This window comes from Anolis sagrei, chromosome 11 (assembly GCF_037176765.1).
Source record: "Anolis sagrei isolate rAnoSag1 chromosome 11, rAnoSag1.mat, whole genome shotgun sequence".
NCBI lineage: Eukaryota > Metazoa > Chordata > Lepidosauria > Squamata > Dactyloidae > Anolis > Anolis sagrei.
This window is the reverse complement of record NC_090031.1, coordinates 30,399,577-30,415,455: the sequence shown is the minus strand read 5'-3', so window position 1 is coordinate 30,415,455 and position 15,879 is coordinate 30,399,577. Positions and strand designations below refer to the sequence as shown.

Genomic DNA, 15,879 nt, shown 5'->3' with positions numbered 1-15,879 from the left:
AGTTATAGTTTATAGTTTGAGTTTTGGAGTTCTAGTTCTCCTACATCCAGAGAGCACTGTGGAGTCACACAATGATGGATCTGGACCAAACTTGGCACTACATACAGAGAGCACTGTGGACTTAAACAATTATGGATCTGGACCAAACTTGGCACGAATACTCAATATGCCCAAATGTGAATACCAGTGGAGTTTGGGGAAAAGAGACCTTGACGTTTGTGAGTTGTTGTTGCTGGGATTTATAGTTCACCTACAATCAAAGAGCATTCTGAACCCCACCAACGATAGAATTGGGCCAAACTTCTCACACAGAACCCCCATGACCAACATGGGGGTTCTGTGTGAGAAGTTTGGCCCAATTCTATCGAATATACTGTGTTCTCTGATGGTCTTGGGCGACCCCTCTGACACCCCCCTTGTGAGCCCCCCCCCCAGGGTTCCCGACCCCCAGGTTGAGAAATGCTGCTTTGGAGGAATTCTAGTTTCTATGTGCAAGGAACGCTCTTCTTTGATGCCAAACAGCCACCTCTGATGAGACCAATTTGGTATTTCTTTTGGAAGCCTTCCTTGACGCTCAGCCACTGTTCAGCATCTGGTAGCAGTTGAAGTAAAAGAAGTTTTCCAGAGCCAAACCAATATATACTAACCTCAAAAAAGGTGTTTGTAAAGAAGTGTAGAAGGTGGTGCTGTTGGCTGTAAACCTCTCACATGGATTCGATTAATCTCCTGGTTTTGATGCCTGCAAACTCTTCTTTAGTGTTTAACAGCCTTGGTTGCAGCGCTGAAGTACAGGGTGTCCTGCAAGTCTGAACACGCTTCAGTCTCTGGGCTTACAAAGGATGCTGGGCGCACTTCAAGATGGAGTGCTTCCCAGGTCTCAGGCCAAGTAACACTTACTCAGGACTTGCAATGCTGGAACTGGTTGGCTCTAGAATACTGTAGCACCAGACTGAATATTTGCCCATTCAGAATTACAGGTAGGAAATGCTTTTCCAGCACAGAAATATTTCCAATCACTCTCGCTTAACTATGAATATGCTGACCACCTTTTCACACTATTTCCAGATCTGCAAATGCTTCAACACTATTCTGTTTTCAAGATAGAGTTCCTCCCTTCCTACAGCTTGGAGGGCCCCATGGATTTTGTATGTTCCCCAACTAATTCTACGCTATCCTAACACAAAAAAGGGTTTCAACTGTGATTACAATTATATCACAATCTTAATTACACTGAAGTCACTACAGAGTGAAGGGAGAGGGGCAGAAGACAGTTCCATCTTGTCTCCTGTGCTTTACTAATAATATAATACAATATATTGTGTATAGGTAAAGGTAAAGATTTTCCCCTGACATGATAAGCAGTCGTGTCTGACTCTGGGGTGGGTGCTCATCTCCATTTCTAAGCCAAAGAGCCAGCGTTGTCCGAAGATGCCTCCAAGGTCATGTGGCCAGCATGACTGCATGGAGCACTGTTACCTTCCCGCTGGAGCAGTACCTATTGATCTACTCACATTTGCATGTTTTCGAACTGCTAGGTTGGCAGGAGCTGAGGCTAATAGCGGAAGATCACGCCGCTCCCCGGATTCGATTCTGCGACCTTTCGGTCAACAAGCTTTAGCGCACTGTGCCACTGGGGGCTCTATATTGTATATACATATAATATTTATAATATCATAATGTAATACAATATACTACTACTAATAATAATAATAAATATTATATATTTTATATTACATGTAATATTACTAATAATATTACAATATAATGGTATAATACAATATAGTAATATATGATACTGATATTGTGGCTGTGCTAATAATATAATATATTTTATGTATATATATCTTGTAAGCCACTCTGAGTCCTCTTCGGGGTTAGACGGGCGGCATATAAAGGTCATAAATATATAAATAAAGGTAAAAGGACATTTGTGATTCCCAGCTTTTCCTTCTCTGTACTTTCTTCCCATGTCTTTTTTATTGTAAGCTCAAAAATTGAGGTCTCGGCCATTTTCAGTCCTTGTTCACCTCTTAAGAAACAATGGAAGGCTTAGCTATTTGATAGCTATGGGTCAATAAGCCTGTGCAATGTGTCATCTCCTAGAATCATAGAGTTGGAAGAGACCTCATGGGCCATCCAGTCCAACCCCCTTCTGCTAAGAAGCAGGAAAATCGCGTTCAAAGCACCCCCGGCAGATGGCCATCCAGCCTCCAAAGAATTAGCCTCTACCACATTCAGGGGCAGAGAGTTCCACTGCTGAACAGCTCTCACAGTCAGGAAGTTCTCCCTCATGTTCAGATGGAATCGCCTTTCCTGTACCTTGTAGCCATTGCTCCGCGTCCTAGTCTCCAGGGCAGCAGAAAGGAAGCTTGCTCCCTCTCCTCCCTATGACTTCCTCTCACATATTTATACATGGCTATCATGTCTCCTTAAGTGCAAATATACATCATTCAACGCCAAAGTCAGGATTGTTATTGTATTTTGAGAAAGGTATGATAAAGGTTATGGTTTTCCCCTGACATTAAGTCCAGTTGTGTCCGAATCTTGAGGTTGGCGCTCATCTCAATTTCAAAGCCAAAGAGCCAGTGTTGTCCATAGACACCTCCAAAGTCATCTGGCCGGCATGACTGCATGGAGTGCCGTTACCTTCCCACCAGAGTGGTACCTATTGATCTACTCACATTTGCATGTTTTCGAGCTACTAGGTTGACAGAAGCTGGGGGTAACAGCAGGAGCTCACCCCGCTCCCTAGATTCGAACTGCCGAGCTTTCAGCCAGCAAGTTCAGCAGCTCAGCGGTTTAACCAGTTAAATGTATTGTCGAAGGCTTTCATGGCCGGAATCACTGGGTTGTTGTAGATTTTTTCGGGCTATATGGCCATGGTTTAGAGGCATTCTCTCCTGACGTTTCGCCTGCATCTATGGCAAGTATCCTCAGAGGTAGAATGCCTCTAGACCAGTGGTTCTCAACCTGGGGTCCCCAGATGTTTTGGGCCTTCAACTCCCAGAAATCCCAGCCAGTTAACCAGCTGTTAGGATTTCTGGGAGTTGTAGGCCAAAAACATCTGGGGACCCCAGGTTGAGAACCACTGCTCTAGACCATGGCCATGTAGCCCGAAAAAAACCTACAACAACCCAGTTCAGTTAAATGTTTTTAGTTTAGTTGGTAGTTTAGTTGTCAGAAACTGGGGCTAACAGAGGGAGCTCACTTTGTTCCCCGGATTTGAACCTGCGACCCTTCGGTAAGCAAGTTCAGCAGCTCAGCAAGTTCAGCGCAACCAGGGACTCCATGGGTGAGAAAGGTAAACAGATTAAAAAGCTGACAGGAAGAAAACTCATTCGAAATATGGCACTGGGGGAGACTTTTAGTTTCAAATCATCCTATGTTGCCGGATTACGTGAATTTAATTTTTAATTCATTCTCTCTCCTCTTTTGCTATGTATTTCTGAATCAAAGGTGGCACAAACTTGCCAGACCTGAAATGGAAACATGGGTCCGATGTCCAGTAGCAAACCCAAGGAGCGGGCAGTGCGAAAAGCACCCAGCGTGGAATTTCATCCCCCTCTCAGATTTGTTAATCGCTCCAGGGATATCGGCTTCCGATAACAGGCCAATCAAAGGGTCAGTTTACCCAGAGAGAGCTGACACAAGCCCAAGCACAGATCGAAATCTGGTGGCACAGAACCAAAGCACGTGGTTGCTTTCAAATAGTATATGCAATAATTTTCAAATTCATATCTCCTAAAGTACACGTACCATTTGAGTTAATAATAATAATAATAATAATAATAATAATAATAATAACTACTTTATTTATACCCCGCCACCATCTCCCCAAGGGGACTCGGGGCTGTAAACTGTTAGAATTGAGCTGGATCATGGGTACGTCTAATTCAGGATGGCCAAAACAGGCTGGGCCCAACCAGCTCTGCTTATTATAGCATCACCTTTTCCGTTAAAGATCAGTGAAAAGATACACTCGGCAATCACAGACCTATAGAGTTACACAACACCGAGTACATTTAGAAACTCTCGTTTAAAGTTTTATTCCCATGTCAATTACAAGAAAGAAGATACCAAAGGGAAGAAGAGATGGACTGAGGGCTGCGGGACCAGGGATGGGGAGACTGAGCCGTGGGTCATGCGGATGCTCCATGGAGGGTGAGCTGCCAAGTCATACACAGGCAGTCCCTGAGTTACAAATCTATATAAATAAAAATGTAATGTTCGTTTGTGGGATTAACAGAACTCAAAAACCACGAATTGAGAGCAAATTTAGACACAAGACACTTATCAGACAAACGAGTGACCATCACTCATAAAAACACTGAAAAACACAGCAGAAGAGACTTAAAAAGCCAAAAAACAAAAAAATACATTACAACACATGTGTACGCACACGCATATATATGCAAACACACATATACACAAATATATACACACATAAGACACTTATACACAGACTGCGCCACAGCAATGCATGGCAGGGGACGGCTAATGACTACTAGATAAGAACAGGGGTGATACAACAGGAAGTGAGATAAATCTACCCCTAGGAAGGGAAATCCACTCATGAAAGAGTTATCATGGAGGAAAGGTGTCTCCACTGAAGCTTTACCAAAATCCTCCGGGGAGAGGCGGATGAGTTCCCTCTATCAGCTCCAGCTCCTCATGCGGGGACATGAGAGAAGCCTCCCACAAGGATGATAAAAACATCAAATCATCCAGTGTCCCCTGGGCAACGTCCTTGCAGACGGCCAATTCTCTCACACCAGGAGTCACTCCTGACACGGCAAAAAACAAAAAAACAAAAAAAAACCAATCCTTGTTTCCACAAGAAGCTACATTTTTCAAAATCCAACTATCACAGAGACAGAAAGTAAGGTGAAATCTTCTGAACAGGGACACAGACAGCAAAAGAAACATTACAGGGGTGTTCACCCTTCCCTATGAAATCAAAAGCTCCAGATATATATATATATATATATCTCACACTGGCAACGAAGAGCCGCATAGTTAAAGCAATGGTATTCCCCATAGTAACCTATGGATGTGAGAGCTAGACCATAGGGAAGGCTGAGAGAAGGAAGAGAGATGCTTTTGAACTGTGGTGTTGGAGGAAAATTCTGGGAGTGCCTTGGACCGCCAGAAGATCCAACCAGTCCATACTTCAGGAAATAAAGCCCGACTGCTCATTAGAGGGAAGGATAGTAGAGGCCAAGATGAAGTACCTTGGCCACGTCATGAGAAGAGAGGAAAGCTTAGAGAAGAGAATGATGCTAGGGAAAATGGAAGGAAAAAGGAAGAGGGGCCAACCAAGGGCAAGATGGATGGATGGCATCCTTGAAGTGACTGGCTTGACTCTGAAGGAGCTGGGGGTGGCATGGCTGACAGGGAGCTCTGGCGGGGCTGGTCCATGAGGTCATGAAGAGTCAGAAACAACTGAACGAATAAACAACAACAACTATATATATATATATATAGAGAGAGAGAGAGAGGGGGGGGAGGGAGGGAGGCTGAGTTACACTTAAAATGTACCTGTTCCAGCTTACAAACAAATTCAACTTAAGAACAAACGTTCAGACCCTTGTTCATAACTTGTGGACTGCCTGTATTCTCTACTTCAACATAAGATCAACATAAGTCAACATAAGATCAACCCCCATCAAGAAGAATCAACATCTGGCCAGGAAACTGAGTTGGAGTCAACATATTCCAGGATGGAAGACGTCTATGATTAATTTACAACTTTGAGACTACCTCGGCAGAATATTCTTATAAAAGACTCCGTCCAATAATGCTCAAAGTGTGGCAGACCTGAGGAGTCTGTTCCACCCGCCTTTCTAGTCCTCCAAAAGGCATTAGCTTGGTGTAAAGTGATTGGGAGTGATTGATTTGTGACTTAGAATACAATGACTGCTCAACTGGTAGTGTAAATCTGACCTCACAGATTTTCCCTAAGGCTCCTCAGCAGAACACTTCTGCTTGCTGGACTGTAATTAAAAGTTGCTAATAAGAACTGAAAAGTAAACTCTGATAAGAACTGGGACAGTGATAAGATAAATGTTTACAAGGTTAAGAAGGAAGTCAACATAAGATCAACACCAATCAAGAAGAATCAACATCTGGCCAGGAAACTGAGTTGAAGTCAACATATTCCAGGAAAAAAGACGCCTATCATTAATTTACAACTTTGGGACAACATCAGCAGAATATTACTATAAAAGACTCAGTCCAATAATGCTCAAAGTGTGGCAGACCTGAGGAGTCTGTTCAACCCGCCTCTCTAGTCCATGGGAAGGAGAGAGATGGTGTATTCGGAGGGTGTCAGATATGCTATGGGAAACCATGATTCTGGTCACTTTGGGGCTTCTTTCTCAAGGGAAGAGGAAGAAGTGCGCTTTTGGAGTCTTAGATTTTGCGCAGCCCAGCCCAGCCCACAGAGCTCCATGTTTCATGAGCCACCATAGGACCTGAGGCTCCAGCTTAAGTATTCTTCTGAAAACAAAGTCAGAGTCAAAGAAAACAAAGCTTATACAGCCTGGAAAACTAACACCAGCCTTTCAGAGGCACACGGCGGCACAACTGCATTGTCCTCTCTGTTTAACTAGGCTCAGGCAATCTCACTTGTGACAACAGCCAGGGAGTCAGAATAAGCAAGGAGTCGGGCGGCCAAAAAGATTACATGGGTTTTCTGGCCACCAGCCCGCCTCGCTATCACTGCATTTATTTGCTTGGGATTGAGATAACGTGGCTGGCGGGCCTTTTGGTGTGTGTGTTTACGCTCAAAGATCAAAGAGACAAACGCAGTTGGGCCAAGAACCAAACCTTTTATCTGTTTACAGAGGAAGACGGCGCACCTCCAGAACATGGTGTGCCTCGGATACCTAGTGATAACAATGTCCAGCATTTAAATAGTATGTCTTAAACATCTGAGGCACTTCATATGCTTGAAGGACCGAGGATAAAATGTATTTTTCGATGGTCAACGTGTGTCTAGAAAAGCCGACTACCACTTCTTTGCTGCAGACTTAAGAGAGGCTGTAGGTCACCAAAGTTCATTGGGAATAAGTATTTATGTCATTTATTTACCTTATTGAATGTACCAATACACTTAACCCAATCGTCATAGGCCAATGTGTACTCATAATCAAAATAAATAAAAGCAGCAGAAGCAACAAAACAGATAGGATCAGTCAACTGAAATGCCAAAAGGATGGAGCTGGTGCCCACATAATTACAGTGTTGGTGCCAGTCAGACTTCAGTAAGGAGGGCATTCCATAGTTGCGATGCCAAGACTGTGAAATCTGAATTGAACTTCAAAGCAAATAGGTAATCAATGTTCTTTCACTGATGGTGTGATATACAAAGGTTGAATGAAAAGTAATGCCTCCACCTTCATAACTCCTCATTTATTGAATATCAAGAACCCATGAGAAAAGCCTTGGGCGAAGAACGTAACATAGGAAGGCCCTTCCGACAGTAAAAAATGTGAATCTATGAGGGTTGAATGAAAAGTAATGACCCCCACCTTCCTAACTCCTCAACAGATGGCAGTACTGGTATGCAGCAGGTACTGGCTTATTCAGTAGACTCTCCTCTACAGTTCCATTTTGGTGGGAAGCCTTAGCATTGAACAGTTGTGTTGATAAAGTGCGAAGTATGGAACCCTGCCCAGATGGTTGGTCAATGTGACTTAAGCAACATGCAGTCATTGAATTCTTGACTGCAAAAGTTGTCACACCAAAGGAAATTCATTAGAGAATGCAAGCTGTTTATGGTGATTGTGTTGATGTGAGTACTCTGCGTCGTTGGGCGAGTAAGTTTAAAGATGTTGAGGTGGAAACATCTGACTTGCGTGACTAACACAGAGTTGGACGTCCTGGCACAGCAACCACCGAGTTACACAAGTAGAAGGTTGACAGATCGAGTAAGTTTAAAGATGTTGAGGTGGAAACATCTGACTTGCGTGACTAACACAGAGTTGGACGTCCTGGCAAAGCAACCACCGAGTTACACAAGTAGAAGGTTGACAGATCGATTCAGGACGATCGTCATATTACTCAGGGAGAAATTTCAAGCATAATCTCCATTTCACATGAATGTGTGGGTCACATTATTGCTTTGCTTGGCTATTGGAAGATCTGTGCACGATGGGTTGCGGAAACAGAGTGACGACTTCTTCTGTGACAGCTTCAGAAAACTTGTTCATTGTTGGCAGAAATGTATCCCATTGTCTGGTGATTATGTGGAAAAGTCAATAGTGGTAGTCAAAAAGCACATTCGAAGGATTATTTCTGCGTTTGATTTATTAAAATATTCCCATCCAAACCCAAGTAACGAAGGTGGAGGCATTAGTTTTTATTCAACCCGTGCTGGAAGAAGCTAAGACCACCAGCACTGAAGTGATCCTACTACACCATCAACTCCGCTGGACTGAATACATTGTCTGAAAACCTGATCACCATCTCCCAAAGCAGTCACTATACTCCCAAATCAAGAATGGAAAATGGAATGTTGGTGGACAGGAGATTGAAAGAAGGCTGAAAGCTAACCTTAAAAGCTATGACACAGACACAGAGAGATAACTGGGAAGCCCTGGGCCTTGAGCGCTCTAACTAGAGGTCAGCTGTGACCAGCAGTGCTGTGGAATTCGAAGAGGCACGAACAGAGGGAGAAAGGGAGAAATGAGCCCTGATTGAGACCTCCTTCCACCCAGAAACTGATGCCCTTACTGTGGAAGAACATGCGGGTCAAGAATAGAACTCCACAGTCATCTACGTACCCACCATCAAGACACAACACTTGGAAGGCCATCATACTTGGCTATGAGGGATCACCTAAGTAAATAAGAAAGTAAGAATCATAGCGTTGGAAGAGACCTCTATATTATAGAGTTCCTTCTTCTATAACAGAGTCTACCATACTTGGTATTTTTGGTGGTGTTTTTTAGTCCTAAACAGGGCTGACCCTGCTTTGCTTCCACATTCACTTAGGATTTGGTGCCTTTTAGCCACATACAACACATTACGGCAGTCCAAACAGGGGATGACCAGAAGATAAACTACTGTGTTCAGCCATTCTTGTCCAAGCCACTAGACAACGCTTGTAAAAGACCTCCTTAGCCATAAAATCACTTGAGTCACAAGGGACAGTGAAATAGCACGAATCCTAGCTTTGGAAGCCTCAAAAATCCATACCGCTCACACTGCAATTTACACAAGCAATTCACAGGACTAGGCACTGTCAATACACTGCTTTTCTCACTGCCGAAGTAGATGTACTTTTGTTATAGGCAGAGGCTAAAAACACACACGTGCAATTACGTGAAGGCTCAAAATGATAGGATACCCTTGGCAACCTCAACTGCCAATTTGGCACCATTGCCAGACATCTTCAAGATGTAGCGGGGAGAGTTATAAAACCAACACTCTCGCTTCTTGCCAAATGGGATGCCAACCCGGCTAGTTTTAAAGCAGCTCAGACAAACACACACATTAACACATCACATGCACAAACATATGTGCATATAGTGATATAATATGATATAACATATTGTATATACATATAATATTTATAATATTATAATGTAATACAATACAATACTACTACTAATAATAATACAATATTACAATATTTATAACATTATAATGTAATACAATATAATACTATTAATAATAATTCAATATTACAATATTTATAATATTATAATGTAATACAATATAATACTAAAAATGTGATATTATAATTATATATTTTATATTACATGTAATATTACCAATAATATTACAATATAATGGTATAGTACAATATGGTAATATATGATACTGATATTGTACTATGCTAATAATATAATATATTGTATGTATATATATCTCGTAAGCCACTCTGAGTCCCCTTCGGGGTGGCATATGTCATAAATAAATATATGTATATCTTTCCATAACTATACAGTATCTCAGTTGAACCATACATTCAAGCTCTCTGGTTGAAAATACCTACAAGCTACCATCAAAACATATAAGAGGGAAATATTCAGTGGTGCTCGATACTATCTGTTTCTCTGGAAAGGTAAAAGGGAAATCACTATTGACTCAAAGCTGAATTCTCACTGATTTAAACAGGGACAAGCTTAGGTTTGCAACTTATGATCATTACTCCAAAGGTTTCTCTGAGGCATTTTAAAGTGTGTTTATCCTGATTGCAATAAGAAATGTTGCAATGTGTATGCTCCACTCAAGGCCTATTATTATTTATAATAATAATAATAATAATTATTATTATTATTATTGCAATAATAATTATAATATACATTATTTATTTATTGCAATAATCATGTGGGGTATAAAACCATTCTGAGATAGGTTGTTTTTTGGGCTGTCTGGCCACTTTCTAGAAGCATTTTCTTCTGACATTTTGCCTACATCTATGGCAGGCATTCTCAGGGATTGTGAGATCTGTTGGAAACTAGGCAAGTGAGGTTTATATATCTCTGTAATGCCCAAGGTGGGAGAAAGAACTCTTGCCTGTTGGATGGAGATGTGAATGTTTCAATTGGCCACCTTGATTAGCATTGAATGACCTAGCAGTTTCAAGGTGTGGCTTCTTACTGCCTGGGGGAATCCTTTGTTGAGAGGTGATGAGCTGACCCTGATTGCTTCTTATCTGGAGTTTTTAATATTTATTTAATTTTTTTAGGGGCATTTATATCCGGTCCTATCTCACCTCCACAGAGGGACTCGGAGCAGCTAACAGCCGGCACATACTAGTAGCCAGATTTTGTACCCCATTTCCTAGTTTCCAACAGATCTCACAACCTCTGAGGATGCCTGCCATAGATGAAGGCAAAACCTTGAGGTTTCGCCCACAGCTATAGCAGGTATCATCACAGGTTGTGAAGTCTGTTAGAAACTAGGCAAGTGGGGTTAACATACCTGTGGAATGAAGTCCAGGGTGGGGGAAATAACTCTTATCTGTTTGAGGCAAGTGTGAATGTTGCAATTGGCCACCTTGATTAGCATTGAATGGCCTTGCAACTTCAGAGCCTGGCTGCTTCCTGCCTGAGGGAATCCTTTATTGGGAGGTGTTAACTGACCATCAAGGTGGCCAATTGCAACATTCACACTTGCCTCAGATAAGAGTCTAAAATCAGGAGAGTAAATAAAAAACAACAGTCAGAAAACAGGGGAATTCCAGACAAGAAACAATCAGGGCTGGCTAACACCTCCCAACAAAGGATTTCCTAGGCAGGAAGCAGCCAGGCTTTGAAGCTGCAAGGCCATTCAGTGCTAATCAATGTGGCCAACTTTTCACACTTGCCTCCAACAAACAAGAGTTCTTTCTCCCACCCTGGACATCATTCCACAGATATATAAACCCCACTTGCCTAGTTTCCAACAGACCTCACAGCCACTGAGGATGCTTGCCATAGATGAAGGCAAAATGTCAGGAGAGAATGCTTCTGGAACATGGCCAGACACCCCGGAAAACAACCCACTGAAAAATCAGTGCCATGAAAGCCTTCGACAATACACTCTGATGTGTATTTCTATTAGCTAAAGACAGCAATGTCACCCAATGTCCTCCAACTAACATTTGCCACAGCCCTGTTTTTCACGCCAGCCATGTTGCTTGACATATCATCGTCTTGACATTTCCGTCACTGTACAATGTGCGAGTCCAACCAAACTCAAAAATTATTTCACAAATGGTTGGTTCTCAGACTTTGAGCGAGTGCAGCCGTACTTTATTGTCATGTTAAAATACACACACACCCTCTCACACCCGCATGCAGCCTGTTAGAAAAACACACAAATCCATCTCTAAGTGGACTTCCACTGACTTGACTGCAAGACAAGCAATTTCCAAGGACACCCACGTAGATCCTTCCCGTTGCCAAGTTAGAGAAAAGCCCCGTGCGGTTTCTTGCTCAACTCACTTTGGCTTCAGTCTCTCCGCGGTGTAACGTGTACAAGTGATGGACGGCACTCTGCGAAGATGACCACGGGTGGGTGAGGATTTGGAAGACGTGGAAATCGTGGCCCAGGGTATCTGCGGTGACCAGAAGCATGCCTGCACAAAAGGAAACCATGGGGAGAAGAAGTTAAAACATATATATGCATCAAGAATTAATTGACACCAATTTTTTTTCATGAACTCTGGTTTGAACAACTAATTTGGGAGAGTGTCATTTAACACGTGATAAAGAACTTGTATAACTTCTATGCTACAGTGTAATAAGGATAGATAGATAATAAAATTTATCTATCTATCTAGGATGTGGTAAAGAAGCTTGCAACCAAAAGAAGCCCCCCCACCACCACCACCCCCAGATCCTGGACAGGTGCCTGGCAGCTGTGATGGATTGGATGACGGCTACCAAGGTGAAGCTTAATCCAGACAACACAGAGGTCCTCCTGGTCAATTACAAGGCCGATTGGGGTCTAGGGTGGCATAGACACAGAGAATTGGGAAGCCCTTGAGCAGTCTAGTTGGAGGTCAGCTGTGACCAGCAGTGCTGAAGATTTTGAAGAGGCATAAATGGAGGGTGAAAGAGAAAAACGTGCCAAGCGGAAGGCACGTCAAGCCAACTGAAACCACCTCCCACCTGGAAACCAATGTCCTCACTGCAGGAGAACATGAAGGTCAAAAATAGGTCTCCACAGTCACCTACGTACCCACCGCCAGTACAATGAACCTGGAAGACAATCTTACTCAAGCAACGAGGTATCGCCTAAGTAAGTAAGTAAGGGTGGCAACCTGCGCTCGACAGGGTCCCACTCCCACTGAGGACACAGTCTGGGAGTCCTCCTGGACTCAGCACTGATGCTTGAAGCTCAGATATCGGCGATGGCTGGGAAGGCCTTCACACAGTTAAAGTTTCTGCACCAGTTGTGAACATATCTCAAGAAGTCGGACTTGGTTATATCCACATTGGATTATTGCAATGCACTCTATGTAGGACTGCCTTTGAAGAAGACCCAGAAACTCCAACTTGCGCAAAGACAGGCAGCCAGGCTGCTAACTGGAACTAGCTATCGGGAGGACATGATGCCCCTACTAAAGCAGCTCCATTGGGTGCCAAAACGTTTCTGGTCCCAATTCATAGTGTTAGTCTATATAAATAAAAATGTAATGGTCGTTTGTGGGATTAACAGAACTCAAAACATTGGACGAATTGACACCAAATTTGACCACAAGACACCTACTAACCCAAGGAGCGACCATCACTAAAAATAACGATTTTGTCATTTGGGAGTTGTAGTTGCTGGGATTTATATTTCACCTATAATCAAAGAGGATTCCGAACTCCACCAATGATGGAATTGAACCAAACGTGGCACACAGGACTCCCATGACAATACTGGAAGGGTTTGGTGGGCATTGACCTTGAGTTTGGAAGTTGTAGTTCTCCTCCATCCAGAGAGCACTGTGGACTCAAACAATGATGGATCTGGACCAAACTTGGCACAAATATTCCACATGCCCAAATATGAACACAGATGGAGTTTGGGGGAAATAGAGCTTGACATTTGGGAGTTGTAGTTACTGGGATTTATAGTTCTCCTACAATCAAAGAGTGTTCTGAACCCCACCAACGACAGAATTGGGGCAAACTTCCCACACAGAACTCTCATGACCAATAGAAAATACTTAAGGCCATCCAGCCCAACTCCCTTCACCAAGCCCTCCTGACAAAGAGCCATCCAGCCATAGATATAGATAGACAGATATGATATATATATACACACACACAAGGATATAGTACCATAGGTTTGAAAGGGGCCCCTAAACAAGGGCAATGATATGTTGTATGTTCCAGAGTAGGCAAAACAGACAATCTTCACATCAACACTGACAAAGAAACAACAAGAAATATCGTTTGCCCACAAGCAGAAAGAAATAACATATATTAAAAACCAACACTTTCTCATTACTTTATTTTCCAGATCACGAGACCGGGCCACAGCAATGCGTGGCAGGAAACGGCTAGTTATCTATATAAATAAAATGTAATGTTTGTTTGTGGGGTTAACATAATTTAAAAACCACTGGACAAATTGACATGAAATTTGGACACAAAACATCGATCAGGCCAACGAGTGACCATCACTCAAAAATAACATGGAAAAACAGAGTAGAAGGGGCTTTAAAAGCCAAAAAAGCAAAAAGACGCTACAGCGCATGCACAAAAACAACCCCCTGGCAAACAAAACACATAATAGCATATCCACACTCTCTTCCAGACTACAGTTCCCAGCATCCCCTAGATCAGGCCCTTTAGGAGACGAGGATGATCCAAATGCACTGTTTCCAAGCTGCAAGCCTTCTTCTCCTTGGATTTCTTTGAGAGCACCCCAATCCTTGCATATTTCCATTTTCCTATTTCTGGACTGCAACTCCCAGCAATCCTCCAGATAGATAAGATAGATTAGATAGAGATAGGTAGGGAGGTAGATAGATTGATCAGGAAGACTGCTGGGAGTTGCAGTCCAATAATAGGTAGAGAAGGAAGAAAGGGGGGAAAGAGGAAGGGAAAGAAAAGGGGGGAGTAAGGGAAGAGGAAGAGAAGGAACAAGGGAACGAAAGGAAAAAAGGGAAGGAAGGAAGGAAGGAAGGAAGGAAGGAAGGAAGGAAGGAAGGTTGGTTCATAGCAGAAGATGCAATCACAAAGATAGTTAGGACCCAAACCGTTTAGGCCTTTATAGGTGACTAGCTTTACCCACCACGCCTTCCATCCTTCCTTTCCTCCATCTTTCTCTCCTCCTTTCGTTCTCTCCTTCCTTCGTTCCTTCCTTCCTTCTCGGTGGTGGCTTTGGAACACTCTCCCCAGGGAGATCAGGCAGGCCCCCACACAGTAAATCATATAATACAGACAGTAAACACATATCGCTTAACAGGGCCGTAGCCAGAAATTTTTTTTGGGAGGGGTTGAAATTTTCGGAGGGGGGGGGTGTTGAAACCTGCCTCCTAGCTCACGCTGAAGCAAAGAGCACAGCAGGGGGCAGAGCAGCCTTCAGTAGCCTGCAGCTCCGCCCCTGTCAACCACCTCCACCAAGTCTGGCCTCCTTAATGAGAGCATTCAAAACACACTCACACAACTTGGTTGCTTCACTACATCGGCTATTGCTGCAAGTAATGACAGTGTGAATAAATTGTCAATATTTGCTTGAGATAGTGCTTCCAGTTCTGGAGGGACTCTTAATTTTTTGCTTCTCATAGACTTAGCATGGGGATTTGGTTAACCAGTTAAAATTCATGAGTAAATCAGATTTTTTTTAACCTGAAAAATTTCGGGGGGGGGGGGTTGAACCCATAACCCCCCCCCCTCGCTACAGGCCTGTCGCTTAAGGGTAAAGGTAAATGTTTTCCCCTGACATTAAGTCCAGTCGAGTCCAACTTTTGGGGTTGGTGCTCATCTCCATTTTTAAGCCAAAGAGCCAGCATTGTCCATAGACACCAAGATCATGTGGCCAGCATGACTACATGGAGCACCATTACCTTCCCACCAGAGTGCTACCTACTGATCTACTCACATCTGCATGTTTTCAAACTGCTGGATTGGCAGAAGCTGGGGCTAACAGTGGAAGCTCATGCCACTCCCCGGATTTAAACCTGCGGCCTTTCGGTCAGCAAGTTCAGCAGCTCAGCAGTTTAACCCACTGTGTCACCGGCTCCATTTTTTGCCCTCTAAGAGCAATAAAAATATAAACACCAATTCAAACAGCCAATTCCTATCCAGCAATTGTGAATTATACGAGTAGTTCTAGCAGGCATTCAAAGTCCTGTCCGCTAAGATGATTGATGTTCTTAGCCATATACAAAAGGATAAATGGAACTTTCATGGGATAAGTTGGCATAAGACTGTATGTTGAAAA

The 15,879-nt window shown here is 43.0% G+C and overlaps 1 protein-coding gene across 3 annotated transcripts in view; it reads right to left on the bottom strand.

The window, feature by feature from the left end:
* Positions 1 to 15,879, bottom strand: part of BCAS3 (BCAS3 microtubule associated cell migration factor) — a 549,518-nt gene that overhangs the window by 386,030 nt on the left and 147,609 nt on the right. For all 3 annotated transcript variants that reach the window (XM_060756800.2, XM_060756801.2, XM_060756803.2), the window contains exon 14: positions 11,940 to 12,073. In XM_060756800.2, the coding sequence (XP_060612783.1) occupies positions 11,940 to 12,073 (134 nt within the window). The remainder of the gene's footprint in view (positions 1 to 11,939; positions 12,074 to 15,879) is intronic.